The 23,857-nt window shown below is 24.2% G+C and overlaps 5 protein-coding genes across 13 annotated transcripts; 3 read left to right on the forward strand and 2 right to left on the reverse strand.

The window, feature by feature from the left end:
- Positions 1-51: 51 nt before the first annotated feature.
- On the reverse strand, positions 52-5,499 carry LOC122858641 (choline/ethanolamine kinase). Of its 4 annotated transcripts, none has more exons than XM_044161635.1 (6): positions 5,393-5,499; positions 3,379-3,491; positions 2,779-3,258; positions 2,466-2,712; positions 762-926; positions 52-689 (listed from the first exon to the last, which is right to left on the reverse strand). In XM_044161635.1, the coding sequence occupies exons 1-6, from the start codon at positions 5,408-5,410 to the stop codon at positions 585-587; spliced, it is 1,128 nt and encodes a 375-aa protein (XP_044017570.1). In that variant the 5' UTR covers positions 5,411-5,499; the 3' UTR covers positions 52-584. The 4 variants fall into 4 exon arrangements, 2 of the variants coding, with proteins under 2 accessions (XP_044017570.1, XP_044017571.1); XM_044161636.1 differs by lacking the exon at positions 5,393-5,499 and adding an exon at positions 3,675-4,471; XR_006374313.1 differs by lacking the exon at positions 52-689 and having other exon boundaries at positions 871-926; positions 1,765-2,712.
- LOC122858642 (galactose mutarotase) lies at positions 5,108-12,056 on the forward strand. 6 transcript variants are annotated; one of them, XM_044161640.1, is made up of 4 exons: positions 5,108-5,261; positions 10,620-10,819; positions 10,882-11,249; positions 11,320-12,047. In XM_044161640.1, exons 2-4 carry the CDS (start codon positions 10,627-10,629, stop codon positions 11,827-11,829), a joined length of 1,071 nt encoding a protein of 356 aa, XP_044017575.1. In that variant the 5' UTR covers positions 5,108-5,261; positions 10,620-10,626; the 3' UTR covers positions 11,830-12,047. The 6 variants fall into 6 exon arrangements, with proteins under 6 accessions (XP_044017575.1, XP_044017573.1, XP_044017572.1 ...); XM_044161638.1 differs by lacking the exon at positions 5,108-5,261 and adding an exon at positions 5,679-5,774; XM_044161637.1 differs by lacking the exon at positions 5,108-5,261 and adding an exon at positions 8,237-8,698 and having other exon boundaries at positions 11,320-12,056.
- LOC122858644 (small integral membrane protein 12) lies at positions 12,054-12,302 on the reverse strand. Its single transcript, XM_044161643.1, has one exon. The coding sequence runs from the start codon at positions 12,300-12,302 to the stop codon at positions 12,054-12,056; it is 249 nt and encodes an 82-aa protein (XP_044017578.1).
- Positions 12,303-13,197: 895 nt separating this feature from the next.
- Positions 13,198-14,598, forward strand: LOC122859640. The gene is made up of 4 exons (XM_044163322.1): positions 13,198-13,260; positions 13,384-13,561; positions 13,637-14,148; positions 14,230-14,598. The coding sequence occupies exons 1-4, from the start codon at positions 13,198-13,200 to the stop codon at positions 14,596-14,598; spliced, it is 1,122 nt and encodes a 373-aa protein (XP_044019257.1).
- A 2,361-nt stretch (positions 14,599-16,959) lies between these two features.
- Positions 16,960-17,785, forward strand: LOC122859641. Its single transcript, XM_044163323.1, has 2 exons — positions 16,960-17,334; positions 17,417-17,785. The coding sequence occupies exons 1-2, from the start codon at positions 17,074-17,076 to the stop codon at positions 17,783-17,785; spliced, it is 630 nt and encodes a 209-aa protein (XP_044019258.1). The 5' UTR covers positions 16,960-17,073.
- The last annotated feature ends 6,072 nt before the right edge of the window (positions 17,786-23,857 follow it).

The following is a 23,857-nucleotide window of genomic DNA, read 5'->3' on the forward strand; positions in this document are numbered from 1 at the left end:
TTATTTTTTATTTTTATTTATCTACGTAATTAAATCTACAATTTAAGTAAGATTATTTTGCTGTTAAGATGATCTTTGCATAGCAAGATTTTATCAATCAGTTCTTCGTTCATACGAATAATCCAAATAATACTTGATGCTCTATCACTTTTATCAATGAAAATTGTAAAAACAAAACAATTTTTAAACTCAAAATTTCATCTTTCATTTGACGTTTTTTTGTTATTTTTTTCTTTTTTCTATTCATACTTTTTTAAAAGATTTAATTAAAAATAATAACTATTTGTTTGTTATTATTTTTTCATCACAATCTCAAAAGTAGTTGATAGATATTTAATAGAATTGTTGTTAAATGCAACGTCATTCAACGATTTTTTTTGTAAAACATATTTAAGTTATTTATTTTTTTTTTAAGATTTTTTTAAGTTTTTTCATTCGTTTTGGGATAAGAGACCCAATTATTTGCGTCATTTGTTCCCAGCATTATCGTATCACTTGATTTTAAAAAAGACATTCTATTGTCATCATAAATTGATAAAGTAAATGTCAAAATTTTATATTTATAATAAAATCATGAAATTTACTCAGTCTGTTATTTCCTCCTTTCTTTTGATGCCACAACGAGCTGATTCAGAGCTAATTTTTTCTTTCAACTGTTGATAGTTTCTCAATCTTGATGCAGCATAATCCTTAAAAAATAATTAACAATTAAATAATTATCAATTGTTGTATTTAAAAGTAAAATAAATAAATAAACTTACCATGTAACCAAATGGTATTTGTGAATGACGAACATTAACAATACTCCACAAACTCCAAAACAAATGACTTGCCAATGAAAATATTTTAATTTCTTCCAACAAACGTTGCTCTTCAAGTGTTCCCTCTTTTCCCATTGTCTTCAAGTAGCTTCTGATAAAACGGAGCTATAGAAAAAAAATTAAAAATACTATTACTAAACTATTTCGCTGAGAAATTTTCATAAATTTTCAAGCTACTTAAATAAAAATTAAAAAAAAAAAAATATCATTATTATTTTAAGGTAATTCCGTTTACAAATTATAACACATGATAAACATTATGGTGTCTCAAAATATATATAAAAAATAAAAATATTGATTTCAAAATTAATTAGAGTATTGTCAATTAATGAATGAATAATGAATTTAAAAAAAAAACTAAATAATCAAATTAATCGTTAATATTTACACCCACATTGTAAACTCGTCAGGTATAATTAATATTTTATAAATATTATTTATTTAAACGTATAAATAAAAGCCAAAAAAAATCGAAATTTTAATTTTTAAATTTCAGCAAATAAATACTTAATAGCGTTATTTTTATAAAAAAAAATTAAAAAAATAAAAATTATTAAAAATTAAAAAATGAGATAGAATGTGTGTGTGTTTGTGTAAGTGGGTGTTTTTTTTTTTTTTTTTTTCTAATTAATAAACAAGCATTCAAGAAGAAAAAAAAAAATATAAAATAAATTAATTTGGATAGTTAAAAATTAAATTGATAAATATGTTAAAATGTTTATCAAACGATGGAAAAAAAAAAAAAAAAGTGTGACAATATATTTGAAGTATACAGATATACATGTAATATTTTACAATAATATCTTATACCCTTGTTAATAGAGTGCCTCGTATTTTTAAGTAGAAAAAATTGCCAATATTGAAAACTAGGATGTTTATCAATGATAAATTCACGGATATAATTTATATTGAATAATTGAAATAGAGTGCGTATTGACGGTACTCTATTGTTGTTGATATAGAGATGTTTGACGATCCAATATGCCCAATGTTGGTTGGGCTCTCAGACAGTCAGTTGGTCTCAATTGAGCTCTTTCACTTTGACTCTTGCGTAGATTCCCACTGTTAGTCATTCCAGCAAAATGATGACACTTCATCATCACATTAGTCTTTGGCTTCTCCACAATATGTTGACAGGCCTTCAGCCTTCTCTCAGTGTTTTGTGATCCTGTGAAACTAACACATACACGAGCAACGCACGCCAACGTTTGGCTACTTTTCCCTCAACTAACTTTGCTTTTTTTTTTTTATATGTTTAAAAAATAAAATACTTAATCATTATGTACACAAAATTATGAAAAATTTTAATATTTACATTTGATAATATCAAGACAAATTAATTGTTTAAAAATTTTTATATTTTTCTCAATCAAATTATGTTACCGATTGTGTACGACATTGATATTTTTTTATTTTATTTTTTAAATATATTTAATCGAAATAATATACTCAGGGGGAAACGAAATATAAGCAGAAAAAAAAATAAAAAAAAAATATAGGTAATAATAAATTTCGAATAGTTTTTTCTATGTGAACAAATAATGAATGAATTTCGATCTTACCCTAGTCATAATTGTTTTTTTTTTTTCGTTTTTACTTTGCTTTTCTTTTTTTACCCAACCCAGTCCCCAAAGTGTAACATACCTTTTGTTCATCAGTAGGTCCAGCATTATTTCTCTCATGATAAAATGGATAATCCTTGGCTGTGTAATCGTACTGCCACTCGACAAAATGATTAGCAAGATCAAAGCCACGATAATTATATGAACAATATTCAAAATCAATAATAACAAGTTCACGTTTTGTTGAATTTTGACGAAGAAGAATATTTCCTTCTTGCATATCATTGTGACAAAAAACAACTGGATATTTTTGTTGTGATACAAGATTTCTACAAAGAAAAAATAATTAAATTATACAATTGATATTAATTAATTTAAAAAATGATGAAACTTACTTGAACCATGCAATTTCATCAGCAAGTGATACTGATTTAATTGCTTTAATATTATCTACAAGTCGTTGATCAATATCATCAATATTTTTAAGTACATCTTGAGCAGTATCAAGCCATTTGATCATTGTATTCCAAAGCCAAGTTGGTTCTTTACTTATTGGCACTTGCATTTGATGTATTGCTGCCATTTTTTCAGCTGTTAATACACTCAATTCAGGATCAGCAAGTTCTTTTGTTAATAAAGGACGTGCTGGTATATATTCTTCAATTCTACCACCAGGAAATACACCATGAAGTTTTGGTCCAAGTTGTCGTTCAGACAATAATGCAAATATAACTGATTCAGTTATAATACCTTCAACTGCTCTTTCACCATGTGTTTGTCCATAAATACGTAATAATACTTGACGTGGTTCACCACGAACTGGTGCAATTCCTTCTGGTAATTGTACATCATAAATCCAGTTACTAAGTCCACCACTAAAATCGAAAAAATAATTATTAATTTTAGCTTTATTTCAAATCGAAATTTTAGTTATTAATCTCGTTATTTTTTTCGACAAAAATTAATGATAATTCTTTTTACAATCATCAACAAACCTTATGTGATTAACAACAATATTTTCAGCATTAACTTGTTTCCAAACACCTGTCAAATAATCACGACATATTCTTGCTGCGTTTGCTCTCATTTCTGGATTTTTATCAGACATCTAGAACAAGTTTAAAAAAAAATTAATATTCATTCAGCTTTTTATTATAAACAAAATTAATTATTTAATTCATAAATATAGTAAAATAATACTATTATATAACTAAAAAAAAATTAAACATTGTATAACAATTTAGATAATTTAAAAGCAATTTATGTGATTTTTCTTTTTCATTTTACGTACACAATCACTGGACGGATTTCCTTTTAATTGTTGTGTATTTTTATTACTTTAAACGTAATTATTTTATTACTTGAAATATTTATAATTAATGACGTATCACAGGTGTGTCGACACAAAAAAAAAATGTTACAGAATCGATTGGACAATGAAAAAACAATGTAGAAGATTATCCAAGTTTTTTTTTATATAAATTTATAAAAGCGCTCCCTTGTGGATAGCTCACGATAAAAGATCTATCGGTTACAATGAGCCCACTGTAATCCCCAAAAATTAATTGTTTAAATTGTTTATTGTTAATATTTATTGTAAATATTTTATATTATGTCTAAATTGCATAAAAAAACCAGGACATCAAACGAGTTTGCGCACCAATTTTCGATCAATATAAATTTTTTTTTTTTGTAAATAAAACAATGACGTATAAAATTGCACAGTGTTTTCATATTAATTATAGTCATGTTGTTATTTTTATAGTCAATTTATTATTTGCTCAATTGGAATATTACTATAAATAATAATATTGACATTAAAAAATTTATAATAATTTTTACATTGCATTGAGGGTGACGTGTTTTTTAAAAAATAGCACGTGGCTATTGTTTACATGAACTGTTTGAATTCACGAATAATATTATACTACAAAATAAATGTTTATAAAATATTTTCACAAAGAAAAATTTATCAACACGTGATTGATTTTATTACGTTGTTATTTAATTTTTTTTTTCTAATTATTGGTTTAATTAAAACCAGTTTTTTGCGTATAAAAAGTGTCAATGACAAAAAATAAAAATAAACAAGATATTATTTTCTCAGACAATTTTATGAATCATAATTATAAAAACGCAATATTTGCTCTATATTTATAAAACAAGAAATATTTTATTTTCAAGTCAAGATAAATATATAGTTGAAAAAAAATAAAATAAAAATGTAATTTGAGTTAATAATAAGCTTGAAATGTTTGTCAACTTACATGTCTTAAATTCTATTTTATTCAAGATAAAAAAAATTGATAAATATTATTATTATTAATAATAATAATAATAAAAGATCATTAAGTAGAAATTTTTGAATCAAATAAAAATAAAAGTCTAATAAATTACATGTTGAATGTTTTAGAATTTATTCATACTATTTATTTTTTTTGTTAATGAAGATAGATGTAATTTGATTATACATATTGATATTTGCATTAATATATTTTAAAATATACGTATTGCTAATGATACGGCTTCTTGGAATGAAAATTAAAAATAAAAATATAAAATTTACCTCCAACTGAGGTCAGGTTAAATTTAGGACGAAATTTATTGGAGCTAAGCCACCATAAAAATATTTTTCAACTGTATAAAATTTGCAATGATCATTAAATAATTGTCATGATTTTATTTTACAAATATTTTCTAATTTAATGATGTTATTAACAAGTTTATTAATAATTTTAAAATGGTCATAAAATAAGTGGTAATTTGATTATGTTGGTGCATACTAAATACGCCATCTTGTATCGAATATCGACCTGCAAATTATGCAGTCAATAACTTGTTATTTGTTGTAAATAATTAATTAAATTAAATTAAAAAAGTGAGTATATATTTATTTATATTTAAGAGATAAAATTTTTTTTAAACAAATCAATTCAAGGTGTAAGTAAGAGAGAGAGGAAGAGAGAGAAAGCATAAAATATTTACAAAGAAAAAAAAAAAATTTAATACCTTATTTGCAACTCCCATATTTATTATTAATAAAAAATAATATTTTCCTTGTTCTTCTGTCTGAGTTAAGTGATAAGAAAGAAAATTATTTATGTTCACAATCAAGACACTGGGTCCAAAGTTCACTGTCCTCTTTTAAATATATAAATAAAATAAACTTCAACAAATAATACTCCAAAAGAAAAATCACACAGTTTTTATAATAATAGCCACGTGTTTAGATAATATTTCGAAAAAAATATAATTTATTAAATTTTAATTAATAAAATGTTTTTTCTAATAAACTTGTGAATTATTTTCGAATTTCGAGTAAATTTATTGAAAACGTTAAGGATACTTTTGGTGTACGTGCAAAGTGAGAAACCAGTTGAGGTTAAATGAGGTAAAATAAAAATTCAACATTGAGGCACATTGAGGTTGGTTGTGTACAATGTACAGTGGCGGTGGTGGGGCGATCGTGGACGTGGTGGCGAGAGAGCAGTTTATCAAAAATAAAAAAAAGTGGGGGATAAAATAGCCAATGGCAAAGGCGCGCGACAAACTACTGACCAATAATTTAAAATTATTGTTCGAAAAAAAATATATTTTATAATTTATTATTAATTTTTTAAACAATTTGATAATTTAAATAGTAATTGCATCATTTTACGCGAAATGTCAATTAAATATTTCAACTAATTTTGGGATTATTTATTGGGGAAAATGAATTTAATGATAACACTACAAATTTATAGGTGGAAAATTTGTAATTAATTTTTTTTTGATCATTATTTATCGCGAGTAATTAATTTGCTATCAAGTGGAATCATTTTTAAGACTACCACGCGTTAAATTTTATTATAAAAATGTAAAATTATATTAAACAGAGTCTGGCAGTCAACAAGGTCAAGTTTACCAGTTTGTTTGGCTTTTTTTTTGTTTAAATAACAGCCAAGGCTTATGAAATTTGATTACATCGTTTTTATAAAGTTGAATTCTTTTTTTTTTTTTATTTATTATTTTTATTTTTTGAATATCTAAATGACTAATATATATTTTTTTTTTTTTTTATTTTGCTTTCTGATGACTGTGAAAGTTTATTTATAAATTAAAATTGAAATAATATTTTAGATTAAATATTTTAAACACGTGGTATAGAATGTCACAAAAAAAAAGAGAAAAAAAAATCTATTTGTGTATATTTATTTGATACTGTATCTAGTATGATAATGTATTTTCTAGAAATGAATAAAATTATTTTTTTTATTTCTAAGAATTTATGAATTCTTAAATAAACGTATAAATTTTTCAGAGATTATTTTCGTGTTAGTTAAAGTACTTTTTATTGATCATGAAATAAAATAAATAATATAATTTTTGGAGGTGTTTTTTTCTAAAAAACGTGATGTCTTATGTGTCTATATTTTTTAAATAATTTATAAATCATAAAATGCATTTGATTTTTTTTTTATTGACAGACAATAAGTCTAGCGATAATTTGATATATTTTTTTTCTTTTTTTGTACATTTTAAGATTAAATTTCTCGTGTCAATGTACTATTGAGCCAATAAACATTATCATGATTTATATTGTTATTATTTTTACAACAAAAGTACAAAAAGAATAAAGTACGTTTGTTCGAGATAATATATTTAAGATGATAATCTTGAACAAATATATGTTACAAAAAAAATACTAAATTATTTAGAACAAAAAATTACAATTATTTAATTATTGTTTATTGTTATTTACTTTTTATTTAACTGTTGTTTTTTTTTTTATTATTGTTAAATATTTCTTGCGATTACGTTTTATCATTTTAAAAAAGAAATTTTTTTTTTTTTTCATTTCGATAAGCTGTTTACTGTTATTAAAAATATCGATGACAATTTTCCACTTTGTATATGAAAAAAAAATAAAAAAAAAATACAAATTGATTATTTAAAAATACATTTAAAGATAATATAATTTTTTTTTTAAATTTAAATAAATTTTACAATAGTTGAATATTTTTATAGACATTAAAATTTAATTTTTCAATATTCATTTATTTTTTAGACAAACGTTAATTTTTCTAAACGTGTACATGGTTTTTTTGCTTTTTAAAATATAAAACTAATTAAACACCTTGAGATAATATTCAAGCTTTAAAAAAAATTAAAGAGAAAAAATATAAAATCAATCGAGAAAGTATTTGGATACTTGATGCAACTAGACAATATATTTTACAAGTAAAAAAAAAAGTAGGTCTTCAAAATGCTCAACCAACATTGAAGGTCATCCAGCTACAAGGAAAATTGCCAAACGTTTGACAAAGATAAAAAAAAAAAAACTTATCAGGATTCAATTTCTTGGCTAGAATAAAAAAATATATAAATTACAAAAAAAAAAAAAAATAGCTGTAATATAAAAATCGAAATTTATTCAAATAATTTCGAATGAAATTTATTACTGATATCTAAAAGCTTTGAAAAAAAAAATTTTTTTCAATAAAATGCAAATTATTATTATTTAAAATTTAACTGGTTACATAAAAATTTTTTGAATATTTTAAAATTCATTCGGTGATAAAAAAAGTAAATAAATATATAGAAAAAAAAAATGTTGGAGTAAAAAAAATTTCAAGGTTTTAAAAAAGATTTGCAAGACTGGTTTTGGTAAAAAATATATTGTTAATAATCATTTGGGCTATGTTAATAATTATACCACAAAGAAAAAAAATAAAAAACGAATCGAAATAGAATGCCAGATCTACGTAACTTATTTCCAGTGTCATTTGATGTTGAATGCAATAATTGAGCATTTAAAAAATGAAAGGAATAAATGTTATAAAGTCAGAGATATTTTTATAGTGACTTTATAACACTTGTCAATGTTTGCAAAATAATTAACAGATGTTTATTCAATTCAATTGTTTATCCAAGTCTTTATCTCGACCTCAAATTTATTTTTTTTTTTCTGTTTAAATTTTACAAATAATATAAATTAATTCACAAAAACAAAAAAAAAACAAAAACAAACTGCAGGATTTTTTTAAGAACAAATTATTGTGAATTTTTAATTTTTAATATTTTAATAATATTACTCATAAATAATAATATTTAAATAAAATAAAACAGCAATACATTGGTTGTAAAAAATATTTTTTTTTTTTATTACAAACTGTGAGGAAAAACTGGGTATAAAAAAAGGAAGTGAAAAAAATTTATCCTCAGTTCGGTTTCAACAGACTCAAGAATATATTTTAATTTTTTTTCTGGTTAATTAAATAATATAAAAATGCGTTTTAAAGCAGCAATGATTGTTGTATTATTTTTTCTTCTTGGGTAAGAGATAAAATTAATTTAATTGTTTATGTTATTTCTACAAGTAATTTACTATTTTTATTCTCCTTGGCTCAATTATAACTAATATCTTTATTGTTGTTGCTAAATTTTAATAACTGTTTTAATAATCAACAAGTAATTTGTTAATTTATACTAAACAAGTATTTTTTATTTTTTTTTCCTCAATTAAATTTAAATATAATTGACTAAAGTTAACAACAAAAAAATCTATAATTAAATAAAATATAATCTCTATATTTTTATATATTTTACTTGTTTATAACCCAACAATTCTAATGTTTATAAATATTTTTTTTTGTTTTATTTTACCTGCAGAATAAATGTTAATAATTATAATCTATTTTTATTTTATTTTACCTGTAGAATATAATTTAAATAATTAACTGAAATAGCCAATGAACATGCAAAATAAAATTAGATAACATAAATTAAAAAATCCTATTTGAAATTATTTTTATTAATAGAAAAAACAACAAATTAAAATTGTAAAAACAACGAAATATATGTGTCAATATTTCAACAATTGTGGCACTTGTTAATTGTCTGAAAAATATAATAATTAGTATAAAAATTATTAAGACATTGAGACGTTGAAAAAAATATATCTTTTATAATTATTCAGGGTCGCGATCGTGAAAAAAATAACATTTATTTAAAAAAACTGCGTTCATTCATGTTTTTTTCATAAAAAAAAAAAACAAATTTTCATTTTATCTTATTGAATATAATTTTTTATATTTAGGATAATAACAATTTTCTATGCTTGTCAATTACCGGAATTATCAAAGACAAATTTATCCAACAATATAAAATACTTTGAGTAAGTAATTTAAAAACCATTAATCATACAAAAAATGAGAAAATAAAAATTAAACAGCTCATGATAAAAAGTAAACAAGAATAATTTTTGTTTTTTTATTTTTAATGACACAAACAAGTTGAACAATTTAAAATGATTGATATAATTTTTCCATTTACATTGTAAATACTCCTTGAAATAATAATTAACAAGTTGAAAAAATAAATACTGGTTTTTCACTTGAATTAAAAATTACTTTGAATGTGTATACTTGATAAGATTAGATAAAACGCATCGAAATAAATTTCGATATCAATAAATTTCTGTTGTTTCACAGCCACTGCACGATAATATAAAAAAAATTTATCAAATAAAAAAAAGCTAAGGTAAAAAGAAACTAGAAAGAAAAATTATTTATACATCAAAGTAAATTTCTTTTTCTCATGTTTATTAATAATAAATTATTATCAAGGTCGTTGATATTTTTGACTGATAAATAATTCAATAATGTGTCTGATTGATGATTAAATTTAAGTGAATAAGTTATAAATTTAAACGAGGCTCTTCCTCAATCCTCACCAGCAATCCAACATGATCAGTATCATTGGTGACGACCAACTAGAAACATCATTGGCTTTCTCGAAAGTCTGTCTTTTTATAAAGCTAAATAATTAATTTATAAAAATCCATATAAAATTTTTAAAAGCTGAAATAATAAGCTACAATTATTCTTCAAACAAAAAAGTAATGATAAATATTTTTTCTATAAAATTAAAACTTGTATAAATTATTATTTTTTAAAAATTAAATTAATGCAACTCCCAAGTTTTTTAACAACAATAAAAAAATTTAAATTAATTATTAATATATTATATAAATTAATTGAAGCAATTGCAATTAAGCTGGCTCAAGTTTCATCTTGAATCTTCAAGTTGTTATTTTTTAAAGAAAAAAAAAAAATCAGATAAACATTTATCAGTGTAGATAAAAAAAAAAAAAAAAACCCAACTGCTACTTTGACATGACCTACAAGTATCAAAGAATATAAATAAAATTGACTTTATCATTAAGAAGTTTAATCGTTTGATGTGTTTTCAACAGACTAAGCATGGCATCTTCATCAATCCAAGTCCAGCCATGGGGTAAAATTGATAATCAACAAGTTAAACTTTACACATTGAAAAATGACAAAGGCCAAGAAGTTGATGTATTAAATTATGGTGCAACAATAAGAGCCATAAGAACACAAGATAAACATGGAAAACTTGAAGATGTTGTTCTTGGTTTTGACAATATAGAAGGTAATTTATTTATCAAATTTCTAATTGACAAAATGTATAATAATTTATGTAATTTATTAAAGGATATCTTGGCAAGGATAATGCTTATTTTGGTGCAACTGTTGGAAGAGTGGCAAATCGTATAGGAAATGGAGAATTCCACTTGGATAATGTTGATTATGTTGTATCAAGAAATATTGGTAATGATACACTTCATGGAGGATTCAAAGGATGGAATTCAAAAATTTGGGAATCAGTTGTGCGTAATAATTCACTGGTAATGACTCTACTCAGTGATGACAATGATGAAGGCTTTCCAGGTGCTGTTATTGCAACAGCAATATTTAAATTGACCAACAAAGGTGAACTTGTTATCGAAATGAAAGCTTGCACAACAAAAGCAACCCCAATTAATCTAACCAATCATAGTTATTTTAATCTTGCTGGTCAGGTATGTTAAACTCATCAACTTGATCATTACTAATCATCAAATTGTCATTTAATTTTTTGATTTTTTAAAGGGTACAAATTCAGCTGAACTTTATAAACATTCAATAATGATCAATGCAAATTCTTGGACAGTCACAAATGCTGATAGTATTCCAACTGGTGAAATACGTTCTGTTGAAAAAAGCATAATGGATTTGAGAAAATCTACAACAATTGGTGATGTTATTGATAAAGTACCAGGTGGTGGTTATGATTACAATTATTGCTTACCAAAAAATAATGATAAAACATTAGAAGAAATATTTGTTGCATCTGTTATTCATCCAGGATCAGGAAGAACATTAGATGTTTATTCTAATCAACCTGGTGTACAATTTTATACTGCTAATCATTTACCAGATTATAATACAACTGGTATTATTGGAAAAAATGGAGCACGTTATTTTAAACATGGTGCTTTATGTTTGGAAACACAAAATTATCCAGATGCTGTTAATCACGATAATTTTCCAAATAGTATTGTAAGACCTGGTGATATTTATCATCACATTGTTACATATAAATTTGGAGTTGAAATATAATTATTACTGGATGTCATCAATGATTTATCAAAAGAAATGCAATCGATTTTTGATTATTAATTATGGTTAAATATTATCATATAAATAAATAATATTTTCACTTGTATTATTATACTGTTATTATTTTATTTTTATATTTACATATCACTCATTTTACATTTTAGATACATTGTTATAATGTTGAATAACAAAACAAAATAAATTAGATATATCTAAATGAAAAACTATGATTTTTCTGAGAGTGATGGTGATAAATTAATTTTCAAAGGATTATGTGCTTCAATATTCACTTCAGTATCAACATTTTGTAATAATCTTTCAGCACGTTGTTGGCCAATTGGAGCTGGTGCTGGTGTATACTTGTCTGATACCAATTCCTCAATATGATACCCAATTGTTCCAACAATACCGGCGAATGGAAGCATTACGAATGGAACATATCTTACAACAAAATTTCTCACTAATAGCCACATTATAAATATCAAAATTATTTATTTATCAATTGATGATTAATTAATATATAGTTTAATTCATCTATAAATAAAAAAAATAATACAAATGATTATACAAATAAATCATAACCTCAAAAATACAAAAACAAGATTATTAATTAATTAATTAATTGTACTTACAAGTGTTTAATTTATTAATTTTTTGGTTAAATATTGTCCTGGATTTTTTGGGTTTTATTGATAGATAGATAAATCCAGTAGATCCAATATTTATATTTTTTAATTTTATTTTTATTGTTGATGATAAAATGTTGTGTACAGTTGTGTATTTTTTTTTTTTTTTTATAGCCAGCGGCGTGGACTGTGCGTGTTCGTTAATGTCACGTCTTACTTTCCGGCAAATTTCGAATAGAGAAAAAAAAAAGAATTACTTGATCAATGAAAATTATGCCTCATTAATTTTCAATGGACCCAACTTTTTTTTGTAGCCAAAGATATTTTATAGTAAGCTACATTAATTCCTTAGCTATTTGCCAAAAATATTTAAATTCATTTTAGCAAATAGTTAAGGAATCAATATAGCTAAAAAATCTATCAGAGTTGCTGTTGGAGGCATTTTTTGTTACTATAAAAAAATAATCATCAGCCCTCTGGCGAAATAAAATAGCCTAATCGAAAACTGCACGTGTGTCGGTGTGTGCTTCATTCAGCAGGCAGCACTCTTTACAAGAACATCAGCAACATCAGTAGCAGTCAAGTACAGTTGTTATAGTGCATTAAGAAAAAGGTAAAATATATATTAAGTGCAATTGATTTACTCAATTATTTTTCAACAAATTTTTTAAATTTAGAATATAAACTTATAATAATTCATCAACTTTTTATTTTTTTTTGTAGATTAATCAATAGAATCAAGATGAGGATAGTTTTAAGTCCAATTGAATGGCGTGAAAAATTAATTTTATTTTCGCAGGAAGAAGTAAGTTTAAAATATACCTATATGTATATATTAATTGTTGTTTTTCATTGTGATATATAGTGCTTAATTGAGTTTGTTATTGCTGCAATTGTTTTTGTTGATTATAAATTAATTTGCTTACAGTTTAATTTACCTGACAAAGTAAATCCAGATGATCATCTAAAATCGACAGATGCAAATGATTCTAAAGGCACCTTTAAAGAGAGAACTGAAAAATTTGAAGAAAAATTAACAACACAATACGATAGGCGAATGATTCATATGCGTCAACTATTTGCAGGTCTACCACGATTTGAAAAAAGTAAGAAAATTAACAATATTATTTTAAGTTATAGAAAATAAATAAATTTGTTTTAATATTTAATTAATTTTTCAGTATGCGAAAATCAACTTAACAATTTTGTTGATTCATGCTGTAAAGAATATGTGTTTGAATATGAAGATGAAGATGAAGATGAAGATAAAGATAAAGACGAATGTGAATATGAATATGAATATGAAGATGAATATAAATATGAAAATATCAATGAATCACATGAAAAAGTAATTGATCTCAAATACATAATAAATCTCTGTGGATATATTTTGACAGACCTAGATATCGAAGATTATCCTTTTTCTGAAATAATGCCATTGATAAATAATAATTGTCCAAATCTTGAGGCACTTAAGTTGGCTTTCAAAGAAATTAAAAGCCAAGATTTTAACAATGTTTTTTCTAATATGTCTCATCTTAATGCGCTGGTTATTATATGGCGATGTGAATATTCAACTCTACCAATAAGCTTGGTCGAGTCATTGGAACATGTTGGTGCAACCCTGGAATTATTTCTCCTTAAATGTTATTCAAAAAAAAATTCTTTCTGCTTACCACATTCACTGGCTTCGGTAATTTTAAACTTTCAAATATTATTAACACAATAAAAAATTTTTATTAAGTTATTAATAAATAAATTAATTATTTTTCAGGTTTTTCGTGGATTTGTCGTTTTAAAAAAATTATGTATGGTTGGTTTCGAAATAACCCAACCAATACTCGAGTCAATAGGTCAAATGCCAAATTTGGTTACTCTAACATTCGTGTTTTATTGGAAGGAGCATCAAATGCTTCGGAATAAAATCAACATGTATCCAATTGGGAATTTGAAAAACCTCGAACATCTTGATATTAATTTTGATTATGGTGTTACAGATGAATTTTTGATAAATCTTTGTAATAATGCTAAAAAATTAAATTTTTTATCTATAGCTACTACACATATAACAGATAATGGTATAAAGGCACTTAATAATTTCAAAGTACCAGTTCTGTTTCTTGATAAACCATATAAAAAATGATTATATAAAAAAAAATTAGTTTATCACTAATCAACCAATTCAATTTTCATATATGAATTAACAATTTCGAATGAGTTTATCTCTAATTTAATATTACTGTTGTACACTTGTACTAATAATAAAAAAGAATAAATGTAATAATATTATAATTTAAATATTTACTAATTGCAATCTATTTATTTTTATTCATCTGTTTTTTTTTTGTTGACTTAGAAATAATTTGAAAAAAAAAAAAAATTATATTATATAAATGAAGAGACACTTGTAAAGAATAGAAATGTATTTTCATTGACCCCCGCTTCTCAAAAAAAAAACTTCAGAAATTCTTTTTCATTTATTTTTTTTTACTCCGAAATATTAAAATCTCAATATCTTTTTTTATGAATGGAACAAAATTGAAACTAATACATCAGGTAGATGTAGGAACACTTAGCTAATTTTTAGTGAAAAAATTAGAATTTGTAGTCAGACGTAGCATATATCCATAACCAAATACATTTGTAGTATACTAGATACATAAATTAGAGCATCTAAGAATTCGTTTAAACTCTAGTTAACTAATGGATTTGGTTACCAACTGCGTTTTTATAGAGCCTATTATTATTGAAAATATCAATCGATAAGTATTTAATCTTTAGTTAAATGACTGTAAAGTTAACTGTAATGGTGGACGAAAAAACCGGCCCACAGACTAATTGAGTTAAATATCATATAGAGTGCAGTAGTAGAGAACTAAATAGCACTACGTTGTCTGTGGCCGGGGCAGGCCGGGGTGACCAGAATCCAGAAAAGACCAGAACTCAGAACTGTTCAGAAAATCAGAACTCAAAGCCATCAAGCCAAAAGTTCAAACTCATCAAAAGTCAGGTTATACGTACCACGTGGTGATTGGAGTTACAGACACGATTTTATCCACGTGCATTAGAAGAAAGGTATGAAGGAGAGTGGCTCAATATAGTCCTTTTTTTTTTTGTGTAATTGATTTATTTTTTTTTTTATATTGTTTTTAATAATTTTTTATCACACTTAAGTACTAATTAATGTCATTTAATGGGGGTTACGTTGGGATTTTTTGTTTTAATAATTTTTCAATTTTTAGATTTTTTTTAAATGGCGTGTAATAAAAAAAAAGCGGTTAATTTTGAATATTATTATATTAAATTTTCTTTATTTATTATTCCTAATATTAATATTTATTTAATATTATATTATTTTTATTATTAATTTAATAGTTATATTTCATATTATATAATTATTGATAAAATTACAAACTGCAGTTTGTTGTTAAGAATAACTTAGTAATAAAATTAATACTGGAAAACAACAGATGATACATTATTTAAAAACTTTAACGATTCATATTTAAATAGATATAAAATTATACTCATTGACATAGATTGGAATGAAGCATAGATATATCTCATGGAGCCAAAAAAATTATATAGTAAGCTACATTAATTCCTGAGCTATAAATATTTTAATTCATTTTAGCAAATAGCTAAGGAATTAATGTAGCTAAAAAAATTATTGTAACAGAGTTGCTGTTGGAGGCTTTCGTTTTTACTATACTTGTAACACATGCTGATGAAACTAATTCATTACTTTAATTATTAACTTACTATATGTTACAAGTGTTACAAGTGGAATTTAATGAGTATATGTATAAAGAGCAATTGATTTACTCATAAATATTTTATATTAAATTTTATAAAGTTAGTATTTAAACTTATAATAATTCATCAACTTTTTATTTATTTTTGTAGATTAATCAATAGAATCAAAATGAGGATCGTTTTGAGTCCAATTGAATGGCGTGAAGAATTAATTTTATTTTCGCAGGAAGAAGTAAGTTTAAAATATACCTATATGTATATATTAATTGTTGTTTTTTATTGTGATATATAGTGCTTAATTGAGTTTGTTATTGCTGCAATTGTTTTTTTTGATTATAAATTAATTTTTTGCTTGCAGTTTAATTTACCGGACAAAATAAATCCAGATGATGGTCTAAAATCGACAGATGCAAATGATTCTAAAGGCACCTTTAAAGAGAGAACTGAAAAATTTGAAAAAAAATTAACAAGACAATACGATAGGCGAATGATTCATATGCGTCAACTATTTGCAGGTCTACCACGATTTGAAAAAAGTAAGAAAATTAACAATATTATTTTAAGTTATAGAAAATAAATAAATTTGTTTTAATATTTAATTAATTTTTCAGTATGCGAAAATCAACTTAACAATTTTGTTGATTCATGCTGTAAAGAATATGTATTTGAATTTGAAGGTGAAGATGAAGATGAAGACGAAGATAAAGATGAAGATGAATGTGAATATGAATATGAAGATGAATATAAATATGAAAATATCAATGAATCACATGAAAAAGTAATTGATCTCAAATACATAATTAATTTCTGTGGATATATTTTGACAGACCTAGATATCGAAGATTATCCTTTTTCTGAAATAATGCCATTGATAAATAATAATTGTCCAAATCTTGAGGCACTTAATTTGGGTTTCAAAGAAATTGAAATCCAAGATTTTAACAATGTTTTTTCTAATATGTCTCATCTTAAAGCGCTGGTTATTATATGGCGATGTGAATATTCAACTCTACCAATAAGCTTGGTCGAGTCATTGGAACAAGTTGGTGCAACCCTGGAATTATTTCTCCTTAAATGTTTTTCAATAAAAAATTCTTACTGCTTACCAGATTCACTGGCTTCGGTAATTTTAAACTTTTAATTATTATTAACACAATAAAAAATTTTTTATCAAGTTATTAATAAATAAATTAATTTTTTTTCAGGTTTTTCGTGGATTTGTCGTTTTAAAAAAATTATGTATGATTGGTTTCGAAATAACCCAACCAATACTCGAGTCAATAGGTCAAATGCCAAATTTGGTTACTCTAACGTTCATTTTTTTTTGGAAGGAGCATCAAATGCTTAGGAATAAAATCAACATGTATCCAATTGGGAATTTGAAAAACCTCGAATATCTTGATATTGATTTTGATTATGGTGTTACAGATGAATTTTTGATCAATCTTTGTAATAATGCTAAAAAATTAGATTATTTATCTATATTTACTACACATATAACAGATAATGGTATAAATGCACTTAATAATTTAAAAGTACCAACGTTGATGCTTCGTAAACCATATAAAAAATGATTACATATATAAAAAAAAAAATAAGTTTATCACTAATCAACCAATTCAATTTTCATATATGAATTAACAATTTGGAATAAGTTTATCACTAATTAAATATTACTGTTGTACACTTGTACTAATAATAAAAAAGAATAAATGTAATAATATTATAATTTAAATATTTACTAATTGCAAACAATTTATTTTTATTCACCTGTCATTTTTTTGTCTTAAAAATAATTTAAAAACAACAAAAAAAAAAAATTTAATATATAGATGAAAATTTGTAAAGAATATCGAAATCAGTTTTTTATTGACTCGTTTTCTTAAAAAAAAAAAAAAACGTCAGAAATTCTTTTTCATTCATTTTTTTTACTCCAAAATATTAAAATCTCAATATCTTTTTTTATCAATGGACTAAAATTGAAAGCAATATATCAGATAGATGTAGGAATACTTTCGCTAATTATTAGTGAAAAAGTTAGAATTTGCAGTTGGACCGTTTTTCCGGAAAAATTAATTTTAATATTTATTGTTCGTCAATTTTCCGTCGTAATCCTGGCAAATTTTTAAATTTCAATTCATCCAACTTTTTTGCAATGTCATTTTGTATTTGCTGTACAATAAAAAAATAAAAAGTAAGTTAAATCTATCCTAGTAGAAATAATCTCTCCGAATTTTCTCTGGATTTGGATGTAGATTTTCCATACATATATTCTATATATATTTTTTACACTTATATATTTCTTATGTATACATTTACACTTTTGAATTTTTTTTTTATCTTAATTTTTTTTTTTAATGATTTTTATAAATAAAAAACAAGTGAAAAAAAAAAGTAAAAAAAAAAAAAAAACATATATAATGAATTAATTTTTATAAATAAGAAACAAGCGAAAAAACGGGGGAAAAAAAAATTAACGCAGTAAAATGAATAATTAAAAAAGTTTGTTTATTTGGAGCCCTAGCAACGGTCACTTTCTATCCATTATAAATAAATAAAAGTGTAAAATATATATAAAATATGTATGGAAAATCTACGTTCAAATCCATACATATTCCATATATATTCCATATATATTTTATACATAATTTTTTCACTTGAAATGCGCCAAGACTTGATTTATTTATTATGTGGAAAATAGAGGAAGCAGAATTTACAATTCATGAAGTTAAACAATGTGAAGTTAAACAATGTTAAATAAAATGAGTCTTTTTTTATACCAATTTTATTGCTGATATTATACTGACAAAATAATAACATGTTTTTTCTCAAAATAATGACGCGAAGTAGACTACCCACTATTATTGTAATATACATTCGATCATTTTTTTGTGGAAATAAGATTATGTAATTTCAGAATTAAAAATATTCATATTGAATCATCAAGAAATTTTAATAGATGATATTTTATAGCAGCTATTCATATTTGATGCATTAATATATTTTAAATAAATGATTATAATATTGTCCGTTTCTCCGAGTATTTTTATAGCGGAGAAATATTTCTGAACTGTTCTTCACTCAAGGCGATTCGGAGAAACTTCGGAGAAAATTTATCCGTGATAATATGGTTTTTTTTTTATCAATAATTAATTTGACTATTAGAATGCAATTTTTTATTTTTATTTTTTATAATTTATTGCACTAAAATTTTAGTTATTTATAAGAGAGCAAATACTTTACTTTAACGTGCATAGAATAAATTTAACTCGATATTTTCTTGAAGTAACTGAGCATTGATCTTGTAATTTTATAATTAAAAAAAAAAAACAATATATAAGTTAAAAGAATACAAAATAATAACCTAAAGGTCATTTAATTGTGTCAATGGCGCAAATATATTTTTTAAAATCATTACAATATAATCATGGCATTTGTTGCTAGCTAATTTTAGCACGATTTATTATTAATATTATTTTTTTTTTTACAAGATAACTTAATTTATTTTAATGTCATTTACGCATCGAAACATTTTTTTTTTTTTTTTATTTGACTATAGATTTTGATTAAATAAAATAAACCTTATCATGTATTTTTACTATATTGTTATCAACAACTTTACAAAATAAGTGACAAAGCGTTGGAAACTTTATTGCCAAAGGCAAAATCGTTAAACCCAACAAACAACTCCTAATAAGGTAGCACAAGCCACGAACGTCGTCAAATCCATCCTGATAATACTGACGTGTCTATTCTAATGACAAGTCATGTGCTTATCTTTTTCCAAATTTCCCTGTATATATAAATACGCCCGAATCATTTGCTAGTCAGTTAGAGCCTTGACAAAGTTACTTGGACACGTACATAAAATTAACGATAATTTTAAAGACCAATTCTTTAATAAATAAAAAGTTCTAAATAAATTGTAATTGAATATAAATTAGTTGTTAAATTTATTTTGGAATACAACAGCAGAAACAATATCATCAATTTTCTGTTTTTTTTTTTTTCTTCTTGTTGTCTTTTGTTGGAACAATAAATAAATCAGCAATCGTAAGTAAATAAAATTAATATTTAAATAATTTAAATTTTACTTGTAAACCTGTTCAATGTCTTATTTGAATGAAGGTATTTTTTGTAGCCCCACTCCTCTTTAATTGTGATATTCCTTGCACGCAAATTATCTGGGAAAGTCTAGCACTACAAGGAGATTAGTAGCATTCGAGTGCGGTTATAAGCGAATTATAAAAAAGGTAAAAAATATATATATTAAATGCAATTAATGTACTCAAACATTTTTCATCAAATTTTTTAAATTTAGTATTTAAACTTATAATAATTAAATTTTTTTTTTTTTTTTTTAGATTAATCAATAAAATCAAGATGAGGATCGTTTTGAGTCCAATTGAATGGCGTGAAAAATTAATTGCATTTTCGCAGGACGAAGTAAGTTTTAAATTATATACCTATGAATTATTAATTAATTATCATATTTTTCATTGTGATATATAAGTGATTAATTGAATTTGTTATTGCTGCAATTGTTTTTTGTTAATTATAAATTAATTTTTTGCTTACAGTTTAATTTACCAGACAAAATAAATACAGGTGATGATTGTGTAGAACCGACTGATACAAATTATCCTGAAGATGCCATTAGATTGGATACTGAAGAATTTAAAAAAAAATTCACAGCACAATATAATAAGCGAATTATTCAGATGCGTCCACTATTTGCAGGTCTACCACAATTTGAAAAAAGTAAGAGAACTAACAGCATTGATTTAGGTTAAATAAATAATTTTTTTTTATTATTTAATTAATTTTTCAGTATGCAAAAATCGAGAGAACGATTTCGTTGATTCATGCTGTAGAAAATATTTTTTTGAATATAAAGATGAAGATAAAGATGAAAATGAATATGAAAATGAAGATGAAGATGAATATGAAGATGTAGAGGAATATAAATATGAAGATGTCAATGAATCACATGAAAAAGTAATTGATCTCAAATACATAATAAATCTCTGTGGATATATTTTGACAGAGCTAGATATCGAAGATTATCCTTTTTCTGAAATAATGCCATTGATAAATAATAATTGTCCAAATCTTGAGGTACTTTTTTTGGCTTTCAAAGAAATTAAAAGCCAAGATTTTAACAATGTTTTTTCTAATATGTCTCATCTTGAAACGCTGAGGATTGAATGGCAATGTGAATATTCAACTCTACCAGATACTTTGGTCAAATCATTGGAACAAGTTGGTGGAACCTTAAAATATTTATTTCTTGAACGTTATTCAAAAGAAAATTCTTTCTGCTTACCACATTCACTAGCTTCGGTAAAGTTAAACTTTAAATTTTTAATTATTATTTACACAATAAAAAAAATTTTATTTAATTTTTAATAAATAAATTGGTTATTTTTCAGGTTTTTCTTGGATTTGTCGTTTTAAAAACATTTCGTATGTGTGGTTTCGAACCAACCCAACCATTACTCGAGTCAATATACAAAAAATTTACAAAATAAGTGACAAAGCGTTGGAAACTTTATTGCCAAAGGCAAAATCGTTAAACCCAACAAACAACTCCTAATAAGGTAACACAAGCCACGAACTTCGTCAAATCCATCCTGATAATACTGACGTGTCTATTCTAATGACAAGTCATGTGCTTATCTTTTTCCAAATTTCCCTGTCTATATGTATAAATACGGCTGAATCACTTGCTAGTCAGTTAAAGTCTTGCGAAGTTACTTGGACACGTACATAAAATTAACGATAATTATAAGGCCCAATTCTTTAATAAATAAAAAGTTCTAAATAAATTGTAATTAAATAACTTATTGAAAATTAGTTATTAAATTTATTTTGGAATACAACAGCAGCAACAATATCATCAATTTTCGGTTTTTTTTTTTTTCTTCTTGTTGTCTTTTGTTGAGACAATAAATAAATCAGCAATCGTAAGTAAATAAAATTAATATTTAAATAATTTAAATTTTACTTGTAAACCTGTTCAATGTCTTATTTGAATGAAGGTATTTTTTGTAGCCCCACTCCTCTTTAATTGTGATATTCCTTGCACGCAAATTATCTGGGAAAGTCTAGCACTACAAGGAGATTAGTAGCATTCGAGTGCGGTTATTAGCGAATTATAAAAAAGGTAAAAAATATATATATTGAATGCAATTAATTTACTCAAACATTTTTCATCAAATTTTTTAAATTTAGTATTTATACTTATAATAATTAAATTTTTTTTTTTTTTTTTTAGATTAATCAATAAAATCAAGATGAGGATCGTTTTGAGTCCAATTGAATGGCGTGAAAAATTAATTGCATTTTCGCAGGACGAAGTAAGTTTAAAATTATACCTATATATGTTTATATTAATTGTTGTTTTTCATTGTGATATATAGTGCTTAATTGAGTTTGTTATTGCTGCAATTGTTTTTTGTTGATTATAAATTAATTTTTTGCTTACAGTTTAATTCACCAGACAAATTAAATAACGATTATTTTCTAAAATCGACGGTAACATATCATTCTGAAGATGACTTTAGAGAGGATACTGAAAAATTTAAAAAAAAATTCACAGCACAATATAATAAGCGAATCATTCAGATGCGTCCACTATTTGCAGGTCTACCACAATTTGAAAAAAGTAAGAGAACTAACAGCATTGATTTAGGTTAAATAAATAATTTTTTTTTAATATTTAATTAATTTTTCAGTATGCAAAAATCGATATAACTATTTCGTTGATTCATGCTGTAGAAAATATTTTTTTGAATATAAAGATGAAGATAAAGATGAAAATGAATATGAAAATGAAGATGAAGATGAATATGAAGATGTAGAGGAATATAAATATGAAGATGTCAATGAATCACATGAAAAAGTAATTGATCTCAAATACATAATTAATCTCTGTGGGTTAATTTTGACAGAGCTATATGTCGAAGATTATCCTTTTTCTGAAATAATGCCATTGATAAATAATAATTGTCCAAATGTTGAGGATCTTTTCTTGGGTTTCAAAGAAATTAAAAGCCAAGATTTTGATAATGTTTTTTCTAATATGTCTCATCTTCAATCGTTGAGTATTAAATGGCAATGTGAATATTCAACTCTACCAATAAATTTGGTCGAGTCATTGGAAAAAGTTGGTGGAACCTTGGAATATTTTTTTCTTGAATGTTATGTAAAAAATAATGATTTCTGCTTACCACATTCACTGGCTTCGGTAATTTTAAACTTTTAATTATTAATAATTGTTAATTGATAATAAAAAAATTTTATTTAATTTTTAATAAATAAATTGATTATTTTTCAGGTTTTTCTTGGATTTGTCGTTTTAAAAAAACTTTTCGTGTGGGGTTTTGAACCAACCCAACCATTACTCGAGTCAATAGGTCAAATGCAAAATTTGGTTAATCTATCATTCTCTTATTGTTGGAAGGAGCATCAAATGCTTCGGAATAAAATTAATATGTATCCAATTGGGAATTTGGAAAACCTCGAAAACCTTAATATTAATTTTGATTATGGTGTTACAGATGAATTTTTGATAAATCTTTGTAATAATGCCAAAAAATTAGATTATTTATTTATAGTTACCACACATATAACAGATAATGGTA

Source organism: Aphidius gifuensis, linkage group LG6, assembly GCF_014905175.1.
Source record: "Aphidius gifuensis isolate YNYX2018 linkage group LG6, ASM1490517v1, whole genome shotgun sequence".
NCBI lineage: Eukaryota > Metazoa > Arthropoda > Insecta > Hymenoptera > Braconidae > Aphidius > Aphidius gifuensis.

Excerpts from the sequence above, each read along its gene's own strand:
- LOC122858641 (XM_044161635.1), bottom strand. Across the intron at positions 3,259-3,378 it reads ATTGTTGTTAATCACATAAG|TGGTGGACTTAGTAACTGGA; the intron begins GTTTGTTGATGA and ends TTTCGATTTTAG. Across the intron at positions 927-2,465 it reads GACCTACTGATGAACAAAAG|CTCCGTTTTATCAGAAGCTA; the intron begins GTATGTTACACT and ends TTTTTTCTATAG.
- LOC122858642 (XM_044161637.1), top strand. The coding sequence starts at position 8,652 with ATGCGTTTTAAAGCAGCAATGATTGTTGTATTATTTTTTCTTCTTGG. Across the intron at positions 8,699-10,619 it reads GTATTATTTTTTCTTCTTGG|ACTAAGCATGGCATCTTCAT; the intron begins GTAAGAGATAAA and ends TGTTTTCAACAG. Across the intron at positions 10,820-10,881 it reads TGGTTTTGACAATATAGAAG|GATATCTTGGCAAGGATAAT; the intron begins GTAATTTATTTA and ends AATTTATTAAAG.
- LOC122858644 (XM_044161643.1), bottom strand. The coding sequence starts at position 12,302 with ATGTGGCTATTAGTGAGAAATTTTGTTGTAAGATATGTTCCATTCGTA.
- LOC122859640 (XM_044163322.1), top strand. The coding sequence starts at position 13,198 with ATGAGGATAGTTTTAAGTCCAATTGAATGGCGTGAAAAATTAATTTTA. Across the intron at positions 13,562-13,636 it reads TCTACCACGATTTGAAAAAA|TATGCGAAAATCAACTTAAC; the intron begins GTAAGAAAATTA and ends TTAATTTTTCAG. Across the intron at positions 14,149-14,229 it reads TACCACATTCACTGGCTTCG|GTTTTTCGTGGATTTGTCGT; the intron begins GTAATTTTAAAC and ends ATTATTTTTCAG.
- LOC122859641 (XM_044163323.1), top strand. The coding sequence starts at position 17,074 with ATGCCATTGATAAATAATAATTGTCCAAATCTTGAGGCACTTAATTTG. Across the intron at positions 17,335-17,416 it reads TACCAGATTCACTGGCTTCG|GTTTTTCGTGGATTTGTCGT; the intron begins GTAATTTTAAAC and ends ATTTTTTTTCAG.